The following is a 15,993-nucleotide window of genomic DNA, read 5'->3' on the forward strand; positions in this document are numbered from 1 at the left end:
CCAGGGCTGCCGGCCCGCGACTCACCGCAGGTAGCTGCCGGTCGAGTGCTGGTTGTAGTGCTCCGGCTGCGTGTGCCAAAACAGCATCTTGGGGGCGGCGGGCGGCGGTCCCTGCGCTGCGGAGCGGCGGCCGCGCTGCCCACCCCACGGTGCCCGGCACGGCTGCCGCCAGCTGGAACCGCGGCCCCGCCGGCTCCCGGCGCTTTTATGGCTCAGCCCCGCCGGGCGCGGGTTGGCCGGGCCGGGGCTCCGCAGCCGGGCGAGCCCTCCCCCGGCCCGCCCCAGCGCCAGCCCCGGCCCCCGGCGGGCACGGGCCGCGCAGCCCCGGGGCGGAGCGCCGGCCCCAGGGACGGGCCTGGCGGGGCGCGGCCTGAGGGACCTGGGGTGAGGGTGAATGTGAGGGGCCTGGGGCCGGGGTGGGGGCACGGTAACCCAGGGCGAGCTGGAGCTGCCGACTGTCCTCTGAGCTGTGCTTTAAACCGAGCCGCTCCATTCGACACCAGTGTGCAAGCCCTGCACAGGTTCCGCTGAGGTCCTGTTGTCTTTAAACGAGCGACAGCTGATGGCTTTAGCTCGGTGCTGTCTCTTACACTGCCCTGTGCCTCATGTTAATGCGACCTTTATGTCAGGAGGTATTTTCCAAGTGAGAGAGCAAGAGGCAAAGTTTGCCAGAGGAGGTGGATGAAGAAAAGAGCAGTGTCAGACTAAACTCAGCCCTAGCCCAGTTGAAACCCTCCTGTCTTTCCTATCTCAACTCCCACACACAACACGGAGAAATCTGCTTCTTTTCCATTTTAAATTGCTGATCCTGATCCTCACCCACAGAGCTGCCCATAGCTGTAATTTTCCTGCTCTCAGGGCACCTTCATGTCCCACCAGTCCCTGTCTGCTCTGATAGTTTGGAGGGGGGAACAGAAGGGTAGAGGGGCTCCCTGTTTGGTCATTTCATATTGTCTGTCCACCAGCAGAAATGGAAACAGACCCTAAACTACTCTGAGTCATTAAACACCTTTCAGTCCGTTTTTCAGGACAGGGCTTCCTCTGCATGAGGCTCCTGGTCAAATTTCGCCTGAGAAAAAGGCACTTTACTCAGGGTATTTGGCAGCATTCGCTGTCAGATTTCACTGACAGATTTTTCAGACAGATGAATTTTCTATTCTCCTGCCGTGATTATAGAATATTGCCATTGTCATAGCATTTACAGATCATAGTTGGGTCAAGCCCAATAGAGTCAGATGCAATATAGCTATAGGTATTGGTTTTTTGTATCTTGAGGTAAAGAGCAAAGTAGGCTGAAAGGTAAGCAGCTTTACAGAGATGAGTCTGAAAGTTTTTAGGATGTTAATTTGAGGTAAGAAATAGCACAAATGAATGCACCTTTATGGTATCCTCAGTTACTACACAGACAAACTGGTTCTAGCAAAGCAAAATGGCTGGAGTTTTCTTTTTTATACTCTTGAAATCATTTAGCTCTGCTCACACAACATCTGAGACCTTGATTAAGCAAAGACTATATATAGCTCTTGGACAGAGAAACAAGGCAAAGTTTGCTGAGCTGTCCAAGGACTTCTCTAAATAGTAAATATCCTTCCACAGTTTAGTTTGCTGCACCTACGGGGGAATATGAAGTCCAATGTAAAAGTAAATTGCCACACTGTGTGAAACAAAGGATCCTGGTGTGATATATTTTCTTTACTATCCTTCTAGAAAATACATATGTTGGAATGAAAATTACTTTCAAATAATCCCATTGATTTCCTCTCTAGCCTGTTGATGAACATAGAAAATAAAGTGAAATCTACTAAATGATTTTACAGAGACTCTGGCAGCAGCTCTGTCTTCTCAACATTCCTGTCCTTCCCATTCCTTTCTAAGCCAAATCTGATGAAGAAAAAGAGTTCTTTATTCCTTGTCTACCTCTCCTGAAAGAAATCTCAGCCATTTTCTGGTCTAAGTGCTGCTCTTCCCCCAGTGCAGAAGTTTGTACCACAGCATCAAATACTTTATCCAGGCCTTCAGAACCCAGCACATCTCATGGGTCAGATCATCCTCTGCTCCCCTCTGGGGCTCCCAGCATCTGCTCTTCCTCTTATCTTAACACAACCCCTCAGTGAAGAAGTTTTCTCCACCACAGCTTTCTCACCCAAACCTCACTTTACTCTCCTACTTCGTCCTAGATTAATTTCTTTGCTGATTTTTCTTTGCTGATTGCTTTTCATCTCTCATTTTAGATGCTTGTTCAATTTGCCATGGTAAAATACTTTGATCATATTATTAAAAGGGATTGATTGAATATTTAGTTTGATGGATTTTTCTACTTGAGATAATGCAATGAAGGGACCTTGGTATACTTTTTGTGTTGAAAAAAGGTATTTAAAAAACAAGTGTCTTTCCTTGTGGATGTTTGTTCCTGGAAACCCAAGTAGTGTGCCAGAGAGTTAGTCCAAAAGTTCATTCTGCTGCTTCAGTGTTCATTGCAATCCCTTTAGCTAAGCACTGAGTGGGAAACATTTTTCATCTGCTTCACTGGGGAGTCGAGAAGTTTTGATCAGGTGTTTTTCAGCACCTGGAACCAAACTAGTAGAATTTGCAGTGAAGTGACTGAGATACAGTCACATAGTCAGTTCCCTCTCTGCTCTGGAAGAACAGTGTTCCCATTAGCCAAGGGGCTAAAGGGATGTGAGCATTATAACACTGTAGGAATGCCTACAGATCTGTAAAAGAAGCTATACACTTCACCTGCATGAAACTGAAAAGAAACAGAATATCTCTATACCTTTATGACATCCATCACAAACATCTCAGTTGCTTCTGGGAAGTCTAACAGGATGTTCTATATCAGTTTAGCAACATTCACAAAGCCCCAGATTAACTTAAAGAGTCAAGGGTGAACATTATACTGTATCGAAGAGCTTCCAAAAGCTGCCATTAGATCATTGTGGCATCAGCTAGGGTTATTCAGGGATTACTTCACCTCCCTCCTGATGCACAGACCATAGAATCTGGATGAACTGCAGGGATCTGCAATGGGCTGCAGAGACTTACTGAGATGATCACCCAAGCACTGAATATGCTGTTAGGAAAAGTAGTCAGCATGTGCCTTTTGCATTGCTTTTTTGTGTATTTTAGCTCACAGGTTTCCAGCCTTTGGCTTGGGCATACTTGGGGGAGTTATACTGAAGGAGGCTTGGCAAGATAATCAAGAATGTGGCCGGGCTGTGACTGGCTAAATTTGTTCAAATTTCCCTGGAAAACACTGAAGGCATCAGAAACTAGAAAGGATGGGAAGCCTGAGGTTTTAATCAACTGCAATATTATGAATGAAGAAAGGAACAGCTTTTACACAGCCCTTATTGCTCTAAATTAAAAAAAAAAAAAAAAAAAAGCTTTGCCTTTGACAGGCTTTGGGGCTGCTTCCAGTGGCAAGTAGAGGCTTTCACAGGTAGCCCACTGACTCTCAAGGTCTCCTCATGTATTCCATGCTGGTCCACTGGATAGAAACCAGCCTAGATGGGTTCCCATTGCCCTCCACTGAACAGAAGTTCTGGGCAGTGGCTACCAGCAGGAGTATGAATATAGTCGTGGTGTTACAGCCAAGAAGGAGGACACTGAACTGGAAAAACTGAGAATGGACAAGGTCTTGAAAGTGTGCATTATACTGACAGAAACACAGAGCTTATTTTGGTTTTACAAGAGGAAGATTAACAGGTGACTCAAACAGAGACTATAAATACTCACATGGAAAATCAACATTTCATAAAAAATGTTCCTGAACCTCACAACAAAGATACAAGAGCCACAGAATAAACACGGCAAGTTAATAAAGCAAGGCTGAGAACAGACTGCAGGGAATGTAATCAACCATGAATGTAACTTTCCCAAACTTTGTGGTTAAAGCCACCTCCAGCCATCCCCATTTTCTAGATATAATTACAGACTAATTTTTTTTCACCAAAAAAAGTTGAACAGAAAGGAATTCATTTAGGTGCTGTGGTAGTCTGACAGAGGAGAGCAAAGAAGCTCACCAGGACTCTTTCTATCTTTACAATCTCTGCTCTGACGTCTCCTGCCAAAGGCTTCCAAATGCCGTCTTACTGAAGTCACCTCCCTGCTCTGCCTCGTGAGTGTGCAGCAATCTGTCCCCTCCCTGACAGTCAAACTGCCCCGATGCTCACATGTCGTGATGTGCTGTCAACACAGTCATCCTGACACAATGAGAACCACATTAACTCAACTTAATAGCAAAACAAATATCAGGAAGAATACCACACAGACTGGCTTATTTTCTTATTCAAGTCATTCATTAAAACCTTCACCATTTTCTTACTTATCAGAGGTCACCATCAAATTTCCAGCTGCCACTAAATTTCCAGGCACAACATAGTACTGATGTATCCACGAGGTCTTTTTGCCACAGAAATTAAGCCTCATTTGCGAGCTCTCCCCAATGTCATATTAATCATTTTGACTGTCCTGATTTTATCACCAGAATCAAAATTTTCTTTCTTCCTGGTGAACATTTCTTTTAAAGTCATTTTGTTGTGGAAAGAAAAAAAAATATTTACACAATGAGGAAGATGGATGATTGGATGACAAAATAAGTGCTTTTTAAATGCTCATTATACATCTATTGGCATTGGCTGTCTCATTGTGAACTTCAGGCTGCAATCGTCAGGGCACACAGTAGCCGTGTTTACATTGCTGCAAGAGAAACCTCTGGAGCCAACAGCATGAGTAGGAAAGCAGCACATGACTTAAAAAAAAAAAAAAAAAAAAAATTAAAAAAAAGAAAGAAAATAAAAGGAAAAGAAAAGAAATAACAACAGCAGAAAAAAAAAAAATCATGTACTTTTTGGCCAGCAGCAGACACTGACTCTGCAAACAGCTGTGCCCAGAACATGACTGGGGGTTAGTTACAGTCTCTCTGCCCAAGGTCACTGTCTGTGCTGTGTCCTGTCCTGGAGTGGCATGAATACATCACACCCTCACACACCAGGGTGGCAGGGCAGGGGACCATCACTGCCTGGTGCTTTGTGGGGAGCATGGAAGGAGGTGAAGCATCGTCACTGAGAGCTGACAGCAGCCCAGCTCTGCTCACAGCTCTGCTGCTGGAAGCTTTGCTTCATAGCTGAAAAATTGTAGCTGGGCCAAGAATATCTGTGATGGCTGAGCACATCCCACATCCGCCCACCAGCCTGGTCTGCCACCCTGCCCCAAACACTGGTGTCAGCACTTGCAGGGAGAGGAGAGGCCAGGAGCCAGGCTGCAGCAGGAACTGACTGCTTCAGCCAGCTTTGCCAAGGGTGGGTGTGGGAAAGCAGAAGAGGTGCCAGAAGATGTCTAGTCCATAGATCCCACAGACCAAGGCTGTGTCCTTTCTGCTCATGGAAAGTGAATCCTGAAAGCCTGAACAAGAGGCAGAAGACTCCCTCTGGAGTTTTGCAGGCACCACCAAACTGGGTGGGGTGGTTGGCATACTGAGCACCAGTGCTTTGATCAGAGGGACTTTGGGAAACTTGAGGCCACGAGAAGCCTCACTGAGTTTTGCAGAGCCATGCAAAGCACTGCACCAGGCTGGAATAACCCCATGCATCAGTTCAGGCTGGGAACCAACTGACAGCAGAACAGCCCTACTGAGGAGGATTCGAGTGTTATCTTGAAAGATTAAGTACAAAACAACAGTTCCCCCTGCCACAAATGAGGAAACCATTCCTTGTCATGCATGAGTTCAAGGAAAGCTATTGCCCCTTCTCCTTGATGCTGGTGGAACTGCACCTGTTTGAGCTTCCTGTTCAAGGTGGAGAATTTGGACAGGATCCAGCATGTGAACTGCTGAAACACTCAGGGCACAGAGCACTTTTCCTGTGAGGAGAGCCTGAAGGCGTTAGGCTGGCTGGGTCTGAGGATAATGAGGTCAAGTCAGGTCCTAATAGTAGCCCACTATGCAAAGACATTAAGAAAGGTGATGAAGTCAAACACTTCTCATTAGCAGCAGTGATCAAGGCAATGTCCACAAGCTATCACTTGGAGATTAGACTGAGTATTAACAAAAACTTCTTCACCAAAGGACTGGAACAGGCTACCAAACAGGCATCTGTGGCATCTCCATCCTTGGAGGTGTTCAAGACAGCAGCAGCAGAGCCATGGTTGATGCAATCCATTGTAGGCTCCATCCCTGTTTTGAGGTGGAGTTTAGATTAGAGACATTCAGAGATCACTTCCTACCAACATTTCAACAAGTCTGTGAAATCCTGCAAGGGGTATGATGGTCCTGACCCAGATTTTAGTGTATATGCTCCACAATCCCCTCATGCTCAGGGCAATGCCCAGGTCTTTACCACTCATGTAATGCCCTAGCACATGTGGGATGCCCACAGCTTCCCTCTGCTTGAAGAAACTCATGGTAAAAGGTCTGCATGCTGCTCTACTGCATGTGCTGTCGTGCCCCACTGAGACTTCTATGCAAAAGCCAGCTGCAAAGTGGTTATTTTTAACTCTAGAGGAAAGGCTTTATTATAATCTGGAGCTGGCAAAGTAACAGTGTCAAGTAGTCACATCCTCTCCAATGTAAACTCTTCAGACATGAAATAATTCCAGGATAATTATTAGACACAGTTGAGCATGTAGAAAGAACTCAAGTGCTCCACCCCAGGGCATTTATCTGTTGTAGGACAGCACAAAGCATGAAATGCATTACAGTCTTCCATTTCCCCTGAAACACTTCAGAGACATTTTAAATTCCTTGAGGGGAAAACAATTCAAGATCCTTCATGTACTCAAAACACCTTTCAATAGTCCCTCAGAGAACGCTTAGTACCTCAGCAGAATCACAACTTACAGTTACAAGATCATAGTCCTTCACAAATACTGTTTAAAAACTCAAAATACAAGAAAACATTGACCATTATTATCATTATAATAGTATATGTTCTTTGCTTCAAAGTAAAGCTTCCATCCAATGAGGTTTTTCTTATAGAAATGCTCTAGTTAGATGATTCACACAACAAATTCATAACTAAAAAGAAGATAGACTGGAAAAGGGAGTGTGGTTTTCTTTTATTAGCTACATGTAGTCTGACTGTAATTATTCCCAACTGGAATATTCGTACATAAAAGCAATTTTGCAATGACAGTAATTTTTACAATTATTCTAATAACATGTTATTCCCTTAATTTTTATAAACAATTTCTTAGGCTCTTTTTTATTGTGTTTGCACAGCAATTCCCTAGACAAATAATGAAGCTTCCCAAATTCCCTGCAAAGTAAGGTAAGGTGAGGTGAGTGGAAAGTGACCTTTACTGCTAGTTACAAATGTATTTTCCTCAATATTCCTTTCTCCCCCAGGGTATCCCAGATTTTCTGCTTATACAAGATGTCATCTCTTGTCTCTGCAAGTCCTGTGGGGCAAGTTAACATATTTGTATTAATGAGTTAATACATTTGTATTAATTTCCTATGATGGCACAGAGTGTGGATGCACCTGACACGTGCAAATATCCCATCACCATTAGGTGACGAGCAAGTCATCTCACATTGCAGGAAACTTAAGGGCAAACTGACATCACCAAGACAGTGATGGATGTGTGAATAAATCCCAGGGTGATGAGTCCCAGTCTAGCTCTCCTTAGCAGCCATACAGTAGGACCAGGGAGAAGCCATCTCTTCCTAGGTGGGACATGAAGTACTGCAGTCTGTGATTTCTGGGATAAACTTAAGAATTGTTTGACAAAAAGTAGTGGAGTTACAGGAATGTCAAAAATGTGCAAGTGGAAGAAGAATCACAGAATGTCTCAGGCTAGAAGCACTCCTGTATCTCACAGCAAAGACAAGCACAGACTTTCAGAGGAGGTTTTTTCTATTGTTCTACCTTAATCAATCAGTGCCAATTAACCAGCATTTAGTTTCAGCTTGAGAAAGGAATGACAGAAATAATTATGTCCTGAGACAGATATCCCATCAGTTTCTCCAAATCATTAACTGCCTCAGATGAATTGGCAATCAATTAACTGAGATTAAAAGTCTAACACACAAACCATCTTCGTTCCCCCCTCTAGAACTAGGATGAGACAAAGTTACTACCCAACCTGTAGCTCTATCTTCCATATTTGACTTAATATAAATATTTGTTTATAAATATTTGTTTAGTATAAAGTGCACAGCATCCTGAATTTGCTGGATTGTGCCAGTGAGATCCCATTGCTGTAAACACTGAGGATGAATCAGATAAATCCTGCCAAATATCTGCTTTCATTTATCAAAACAAGGTTAAAAAACTTGGTCATAATTTATAAACACCTCTTGGGAAGGCTCTTTTCTTGACACAAACAGAAGTGAGGTGGTAATACTGAAGGGGAAGCTGTGCATCCAGCAGTGTCCAGCTCATAATACCTTGTGTGAGCAGTAGCAGTCATGGAGATTATTAATGGTGAGACAGCACTGCTGTTTTTATGATAAATAAATAGAATAAACCCATCTACTTAGTAGTGTCAAGCAGTCAGATTTATACCTAATCATCACAGCTGCTTTTCAATAGTTTCCATTTATTTGAAGTGGCTGGCATTTTGATCTTATCATTATGCCAGCCTCCTGTGCTTTTTTTCCTTCAAAAGCATAAAATAAATTATTCAGGAATTCTTCTTCCTGCATGTTTCTTATTTGGACAGTTCTAAACTTAGCAGTGAGTTACAAAGTTTTAATCCTGCAATCAAAGTATAAACTGCATTGAAGAATGGTCCAAACCATTGGTGCCAGTGTACAGCATGACTTGGAATCCATGGGGAATTCGAGAAAAGAAAGCCACATTGTGATAATATTTATAGAAGGGGAGGGGTGGCCTGTTTCAGCAGATTTCTGCCCAGATCTAGGAATCAAACAGTGAGTAACACGATGACATGGGGAGATGTCTCTTGGTGGAGGCTGTGGGTGGCACACCAGGTGTTATCCCAGCTCAGCAGCAGGGAGTTGGGAACAATCAAACTATGACCTTTCAGTGAAAAAAAATGTGCTTTTAATAAAGGTAACTTCCTCTCCTGCTGTCCCCCTGTGATGGGCTGTGGCTTTGTTTCAGCCCATGGGCTGTCCTTTGCTGTGGGTCACCCCTTGTTTACTGGATCCACCAAACAAGGACAGTGTATCTCTGCCAGGTCCAGCCCAACACAGCTGGGCATGGATAAATATGACCAGAGGAGTTTTCCTCTGCAGCCCCTCACCCGTGGGGATTTAGATGCCAGCAACTGCAGGTGCAATCCCATGGCTCCTCCTGGGTGAGGGGGTGATGCTGCAGCAGGCTTCAGCCAGTGACCCAGAGACCCTGCAAGGGCCAGGGTTGCTCCTGGTGGCATTTCCTCTCCAGTGGGAAGTGATGGTACTTGACTGGCCAGCTGGCTTTAGATGTGACTTTTGGGGGATTCCCATCTCTACTGGAAATAAAAATAATGGTTGAAAACCCTTGAACTACTCAAATGCAGGAGCCTTCCAGTGGCCTTGAATATGCTATTCATTGAGGTCGGAAGCTGCTATGGAATTTTTCAATACATGATTTAATCTGGGCAGCCTGAGCTCCAGAAGCAGAGGGAGGAAACCCTTCCACTCTGGAGCCAGGGCCCTCAGGCAAGGAAAGGGAACATATTCAATGGCTTTTAGAGGACACATTGGCCAAGGCATGCATGTTCCAGCAGTTTTACTGGCAGCACTAAAAGGCTAGAAAAGTGTCAGGTGAGCTTTCTAAAATTGCAAAGATTGCTCCCACTCTGGAGAATGCTAACATTTGGACATCTGTGGGTTTTAACTGCATCGTGGATGGAAGGCAACCTCTTAGCATAAGGATTTTTGGCCACTCTAAACCGAGTTAGCAGCAGCTCCTCAGCAGGCAGAAACCTGCTGTGGTACCCACTTCTCAGCAAGTGAGGTGTCCCTAGTGGGTCTGGGGTGACATAGCCCTGCCCTGAGAGCTGCACTGCCTCCCCATGCACTTCCACACACTTGCTAGACACACTGTACCTCTCCTCTCACCTGCACCAGCAGTGCCAGGAGGCAAGCAGCTCCCTCTGGGAATTGTTCTTTCTTCAAGAGAGGAAAAAATGCCTTTTTATGGTCTTCAGTTTGCTTCTCAGATGGATCAGTCCCTGGATCTGAGTCCCAGTTGGACTGTGGACTGTGCCAGCACAGTGTAGGGAGCAGGGAGGGGAGAAGCCAAGGGACACTGGGGATGGAGTCTGCTCTCAGCCTAGTGAGGTATGAATACCACTGAGGGTATAGCACAGTCTCAACTCCAAAGAGACCAGTGTCTGAACACCTTTTCATGAACCACTGCAACATCTTCGTGCCTTGATGGCATACCTTCCCTCCTGACAGTTTGTTGACATTTTCTGCATACAGCATCTTTGTTTCCATTCCAGAAAATCTGGAACCTTATTAATAAAGCAAACAGACCCATGAGTCCTAACCTTCACTGTTTTGTTTCATTCAGTCCCAACAATCCAAAGAAGAGTAAAACATAACATTCACTGACTGGTTCCTGAAGGGTGTGGGAGCAGCTCTCAGAAGGGAGAGGTGACCCAGAGCTGGGGAGCACCTGAAGGGCACAGACTGTCTCTCCTCACCCTGCCTGACTCAGCTCTTCCCAGGCCTCTGGTAAGTGTGTTTGGGGACAGGGCTTCAAGGGTGATGTCCTCAAGTCATGGGAACGTCATCACCAAAGAGGGGCCTATTCAATTTTCTGACTTTCAAATGCCAGTGGCCTTTTTGTGGGTGTCTTTGATTTTGGAGACTGGTTGAGGAATTTGTAGTTCACACTCAATTGCATCCAACTGCATTTAAAGCAGAGAGCGTTGTCAGCTCAAGAAATACAATCTTATCCCAAGGCCTTGAGAAACGTGGTGGCTGTTTTTAAGTGTCTTCCTCCATCACAAGCAGCTCTTTGTCAGGGGCACCCAAGGCTAACTAACAATGATAAGAGGATCACATCCCCCGCTGCTGCAAATGGTCCTGCTGCTCCAAGGGAATCAGGCTCTGAAGGAAAACCAGCCCATTGAAAGGCCTTGTGCAGGCAGGGCTGAGGCAGAGCTCCCTGCCCACTGCCAGGTGCCTTGGCAGTGCTCAGTTCAGGTTGCAAAGCCTGCATGCTGGCTTTAGTCCCAAGGGAAGCGGCATCACCCCACACAGGCAGGGACCATCAGCTGCATTTCCCATCTCAGAGAGCCAAGGGAGGGGAGGCTCCCTGGGGAAGGTGCCTTCTGCAGCATCCATGTGATGGGAGGAACCTGGGACATAAGGCTAGAAAACAAACCCTAACACAGACAGAGCTGAAGGCATGGTTGGATAAAATTTAAATGTTTCAACAACAAAGGAAGCCCATGACTATACAGGTGTTTTAACTCCCTACAGATATGTAATAGCTGTGGAGGGATCTTGGAAGTGCTGAGACATAGCAGAAAAGCAGGAGCCTTGAAGGAAGATGTGCCCCATGTCCCCAAAAGGTCTCCCAGTGACTGTAAATTGCTTTGCTAATTTTTTTTCTGGATGCACAGTTTTCAACACCCTCTCCTGAAAGGGACCCTGTTAGTGCACCATCCCATGCTTCTGCTTCCCCACCTGCCCATCCAGGGCAACTGGGCTGTCGCCACAGGAGCACTGGGAAGATGGATTAGTTAATATTTGCTTAGTGCTCTGGAGATAGCACTATATAAGTCTAATTACATTTTATGCCCTCATGTGATAAGGATGTCATCTTGGATTAGAGGGGATTAGTTGTTAATGCCATTCCTGTACATACCGGTCCCCTCCGGGGCTTTGATTTCTGCTGAGAAGGTTATTCACTCTGCCTTCAAATCAGTGAGGTCCTCCTAGTTATGATAATCGTGGAAATCAAAGATTTTTGGTGGATACCTGCCTATGCTGTCAGCCAAGCATAGGTGTGTGCTCAGTGAATGATGCTGTGCACTCAGTGACTATCTTGCTTTGGCATCCCTAAACCTTTGGCAAGGCCAGGAGAAGGGGGTTGAGGGTGTCCCCTCTGCACTGAGTTCCAAACACACCCCCAAGTTATTAAGTACAAATCTAAGTTAATGTTTAGTACTTGCCCAAAAAAAAAAGCCAAAACAGAGTGAGAATACACGTGCTGGTAATGACTGCAAGAACAATGTTACTGGGAGGATATTGCCACATCCTGGGAGCACTGCCCTGCAGGGAGTGCTCCAAGCTGCAGATGTGTCCCAGAGGGATGGGAGTGGCTCTGGCTCCCATGCTGCATGGCAGGAGCTGGGCAGCTCCAGAGATTTGGTTTTTTGAAGCCTGTTGCAGTGAAGCTTGCATCCCTTCCCCACAGTGACCCTGATTCCTGGACACTTCCTGGAGAGCCAAGGCCCTCTGCCCTGGTTGCAGATGTATCACAGATTAAGCTGAGATCCCTTTCAAGGTTCCCTTTGCAGCACTCCCAGTAGCTCCAAGCATTATTTTGGAGCAGGATGGATTTCAGGTTCTAGCTCAGAACGAAAAGAGCTGTCCTGCCTCCACCTCCCACTAGGAAGGGTTTGTCCCAGAGAAGCCCTGGATCTGTCACCTCTTGCTGACCAGCCAGGAGTAGCTGAGGGTAAGGCACAGGCTCCTCTCAGCAGCAGAGGGTAAGGGTACCATCTCCTGGCTCTCAGCCCCCAGCTGACAGGAGCAGTTTTGGCTTACCAGCGTGATGAAGAAGCTCATTGGAAAGGAAAACCTCCAGGGACTTCTTAAAAGCTTCATTAAACTTTCAGAGACAGATCCCACTGTGGTCCTTTAGCAAGGACCATCTGCAGCCAGGTATAAACCAGGGAGCTGTAACAAGAAGTGGTGGGGATGGTGAACAGCAAAAGGAGCCCCTTATGGGCTTCATGGGGAACACCCATGACAGTGCTAAGAGGGCACAGCTGAGCGAGGAAGAGGGTGGCCAAACCTTCAACCCCACCTCTGTGGGGGCTCAGATGAGCACAGCTCAGGCTGATGCTGCCAGGAGCCAAACTGGGTCAGACTGGAGGTGCTTCTCCATCATCAATGGAATGCAAAAGCTACTGGAGCTTTCTGCTTACCTGGGTTGGCTCTACGAGGCAAATACCCATCTCCATTTATTTCTTATTGAAGAAGAGCTGGTCTTTTGCAAGACAGGGACTAAATTACTACCACTGTCACTCTGAGTGGGTGTTCTCCATCCTCCCAGGGCAAGAGGTGCTGGGGTGCAGGTAGGGTGCAAAATATGTGAGGAACAGAAGGGTAGTTCGGTGTCTGAAACAAGATGTTTTCCATGGAGGACACTCCATGGCCCAAGAAGCTTCAGGGGCAGCTGCAAGGCAGAGTGGTGGGGAACATGAGGCTGAAGATGCCACCAGGGTGCCCCAGCTTGGGACAGCCTGTCCAGAGCCTCAGCAGAGCCATCACCCTGGGAGCCCTGGGCATCACATTTCTTTGGCTGCCAAGACTAACCTCCCTCCCAGCAGCTACTCCAAATGCAGGGCACAGAGCCAAGCTGTCAGGGAAGACAGCAGGATCCCTTAGCAATTTTATCAAACTCAGCATTTTTTTGGAGGACATTTCCATTTCAGAGAGTCAGCAGCCTTGGAAAGTGTCTGACTGTTGGCAGCAATGAAGCCCTAGGTGGGCTTCTGGGACATGCACCTGACCCAGTGTGGACATGGCTCGGGAGGAGATGCAATGACCTGCCCCACTTTTTGGGCAATTCTCCTCCAGTCTGTTCCTTGTCCATCAACAGTGAACCTGGTCCAAGCTGAGCTTCCAGGTTTAAGTGGACTGACATGTAACAGGTCAGAACAGCAGAAGGATTCTGTTCCTTCACATGCTTGATCACATCATACCTTTGCAAAATTATGCCTGGAGACGAGTTAACTTTATTACTCTGTTATGTTTTCCTTGTCTAAATTTTTATTGTTAAGCCCAAAATGCCTTGCTCTATCCAGAGAAGAGATTAACCCCCCCTGTGCATTTGCCTCTTGCATATTTGAGGGCTGCTCTCACATCTTCCTGAGCCCCTTCTGTTGCCTGTTATCCAACCCAGGTCAAGCTTGCTGGGAGTCATCACATCCTGGTAATCTCTGGCCTGCCTCCAACCTGCCCATGTCTTCCCCACCCCAGTGGGAAGCCAGCTTTTCTTCACAGACCTTCTCTGCAAACCCCCAGTCCCTTCTTCCAGCAAGTCCTCACAAGGATTTACAGCCTGCTGCTCAGCAGGATGGAGTTGTTCTCGTTTTTGGAGAGATGGAGGATATAGGGCAGGGCATGCAGGCTTGGGGGTAGCCAGCAGATTGGAGACTTGCAAAGAGACCAAAACCACTGCCAGCCCCCACTCCCTTATCCCTCTCCACCAAGAGGGATTTTTCACCCCGGGAGCTGGACCAGGTCGACCACGTGAGCTTGCAGGGCTTGCATCAGGGCTTCACCTGTCCCTGAATGGCTCTGAGGCACCTCTGGAGGGGCAAGGCAGGAGTCAAACTGGACTGGGGAATCTCAAGACAGACCAGGATCCTGGAGCCCCTCTCAGGGCAGGACTTGGTTTCTCTCTTTCTCTCTTTATTATTATTATTATTATTATTATTTTTTTTTTTTTTTTTTTTGTGTGTGTGTGTGTGTGTGTGTATGAGACTGAGGATGGGTTGGGGTAGGACTGACACATGAGTCTCTTTGGGCAGGACTGAGCTGCTCCTCTTCCTCTCCCACCAGTGTCTGTAGGGCTGCAGACTGTAGAAGTTGCAGTTACCTCCTTGCAGGAAAAAGCAGGAAAAAACTGGCAGGGAGTGGAAACAAGTGGCAAGCAGATTAGAAACCCAGCTCCTATTTATAGACCAGCAGTCAAGAAACTGCCCCTGCGACAGGCCATCTGTTTAACCCTTCTGGTCCCAAGCACCAACCCACCCAGAGGTGCTGAGCCTGTGCCACGAGGGAGCATTTTGGCACAGGGGAAGCAGGACCCTGCATCAGGGCACCCCTAGAGGGGGCAGAGACAGGTCCAGGCACAATGGAACTTACAGGGGTTATCCCTCAGCAAGGCAGTGAGGAGAGAGGTGGGGTTATGGTTGTTAAGAAGTTGGGTCACCAGGACAAGGAAAAGAATATCCTAAGCATCCTGCTTCATGGCAGACAAAGAGAGACAAAAATATTTCACCTAAGAGGAAAGTAATGAACATGTTTTAGGGGCAGCTTCAGTGTTTCCAGCCTCTCTTGTCTCTCCTGGGCTCTGGTAAGTTTGAAGGTAATGGGGGCAATCCCTTTGAGGGCCCCTGCATATCCCTTGCCCAGGAGTGGTTGCTGATGCTCATATGGGGCTGCTGCATCCCACAGGAGTGCATTGTGCCTCCTGCTCCCTGCTGCTCCTCACCATGCTCTCCCCAGAGCTCAGACACTGCACCAGCCCCCTGCCACATCTGCAGGATTTGTTAAATGTATTCTGAAGCTCCCTCTTGGCTGTTACCCTATCTGCTGTCACTTATGGGTGTCTTTATGCCATACACAGTTGTTTTATACACTGCCATGGCAAGACTTTCCAGCTGTTCCCCCACTTGCTTGTGTCAACAGCTATTTTTACAGGATTGCCTTTCTTTACTTCTTAATTGATCTAAATCCTTTCCCTTAGCTTTCTTGTTAAAGGTGGATTTAAAGAAAAGGACTTCATTATCTGGGACATTTTTGAGTCATTATGAATTTCATCCCTCTCTTCATTAATTACTCATTACCCCTCAGCTCTGGAGGCTGCTTTGTCCCCGCTGTGTTTGTGAGCAGCTTCCCTGGCACCTGTAATCCCGCCAGCCCCGCGTTAGCTTGGTCTGGTTTACACTGCCTTCCCATCCCTCGGTGCCCATGCAGCTGTTCCTGCTCTCCTCTCCTCCCAAATGAGCTCCTGCCTTTCCCTGTGCCCAGCACTGTCTCTGCCCAGCCCTGTGCCCCCCAGCCCCTCCATGGTCATACCCCACCAGTGTCATCCTGTGCATCCTGCCTGCCCCGAGGGGCGAGCA

The 15,993-nt window shown here is 46.8% G+C and overlaps 1 protein-coding gene across 1 annotated transcript in view; it reads right to left on the minus strand.

Moving 5' to 3' along the window:
* Positions 1 to 269, minus strand: part of TFCP2L1 (transcription factor CP2 like 1) — a 31,981-nt gene extending 31,712 nt beyond the window's left edge. Inside the window, exon 1 of the mRNA XM_056496628.1 lies at positions 26 to 269. Within this exon, the coding sequence (XP_056352603.1) occupies positions 26 to 87 (62 nt within the window). The 5' untranslated portion in view covers positions 88 to 269. The remainder of the gene's footprint in view (positions 1 to 25) is intronic.
* Positions 270 to 15,993: the final 15,724 nt, after the last annotated feature.

Source organism: Oenanthe melanoleuca, chromosome 7 (assembly GCF_029582105.1).
Source record: "Oenanthe melanoleuca isolate GR-GAL-2019-014 chromosome 7, OMel1.0, whole genome shotgun sequence".
NCBI classification, from domain to species: domain Eukaryota; kingdom Metazoa; phylum Chordata; class Aves; order Passeriformes; family Muscicapidae; genus Oenanthe; species Oenanthe melanoleuca.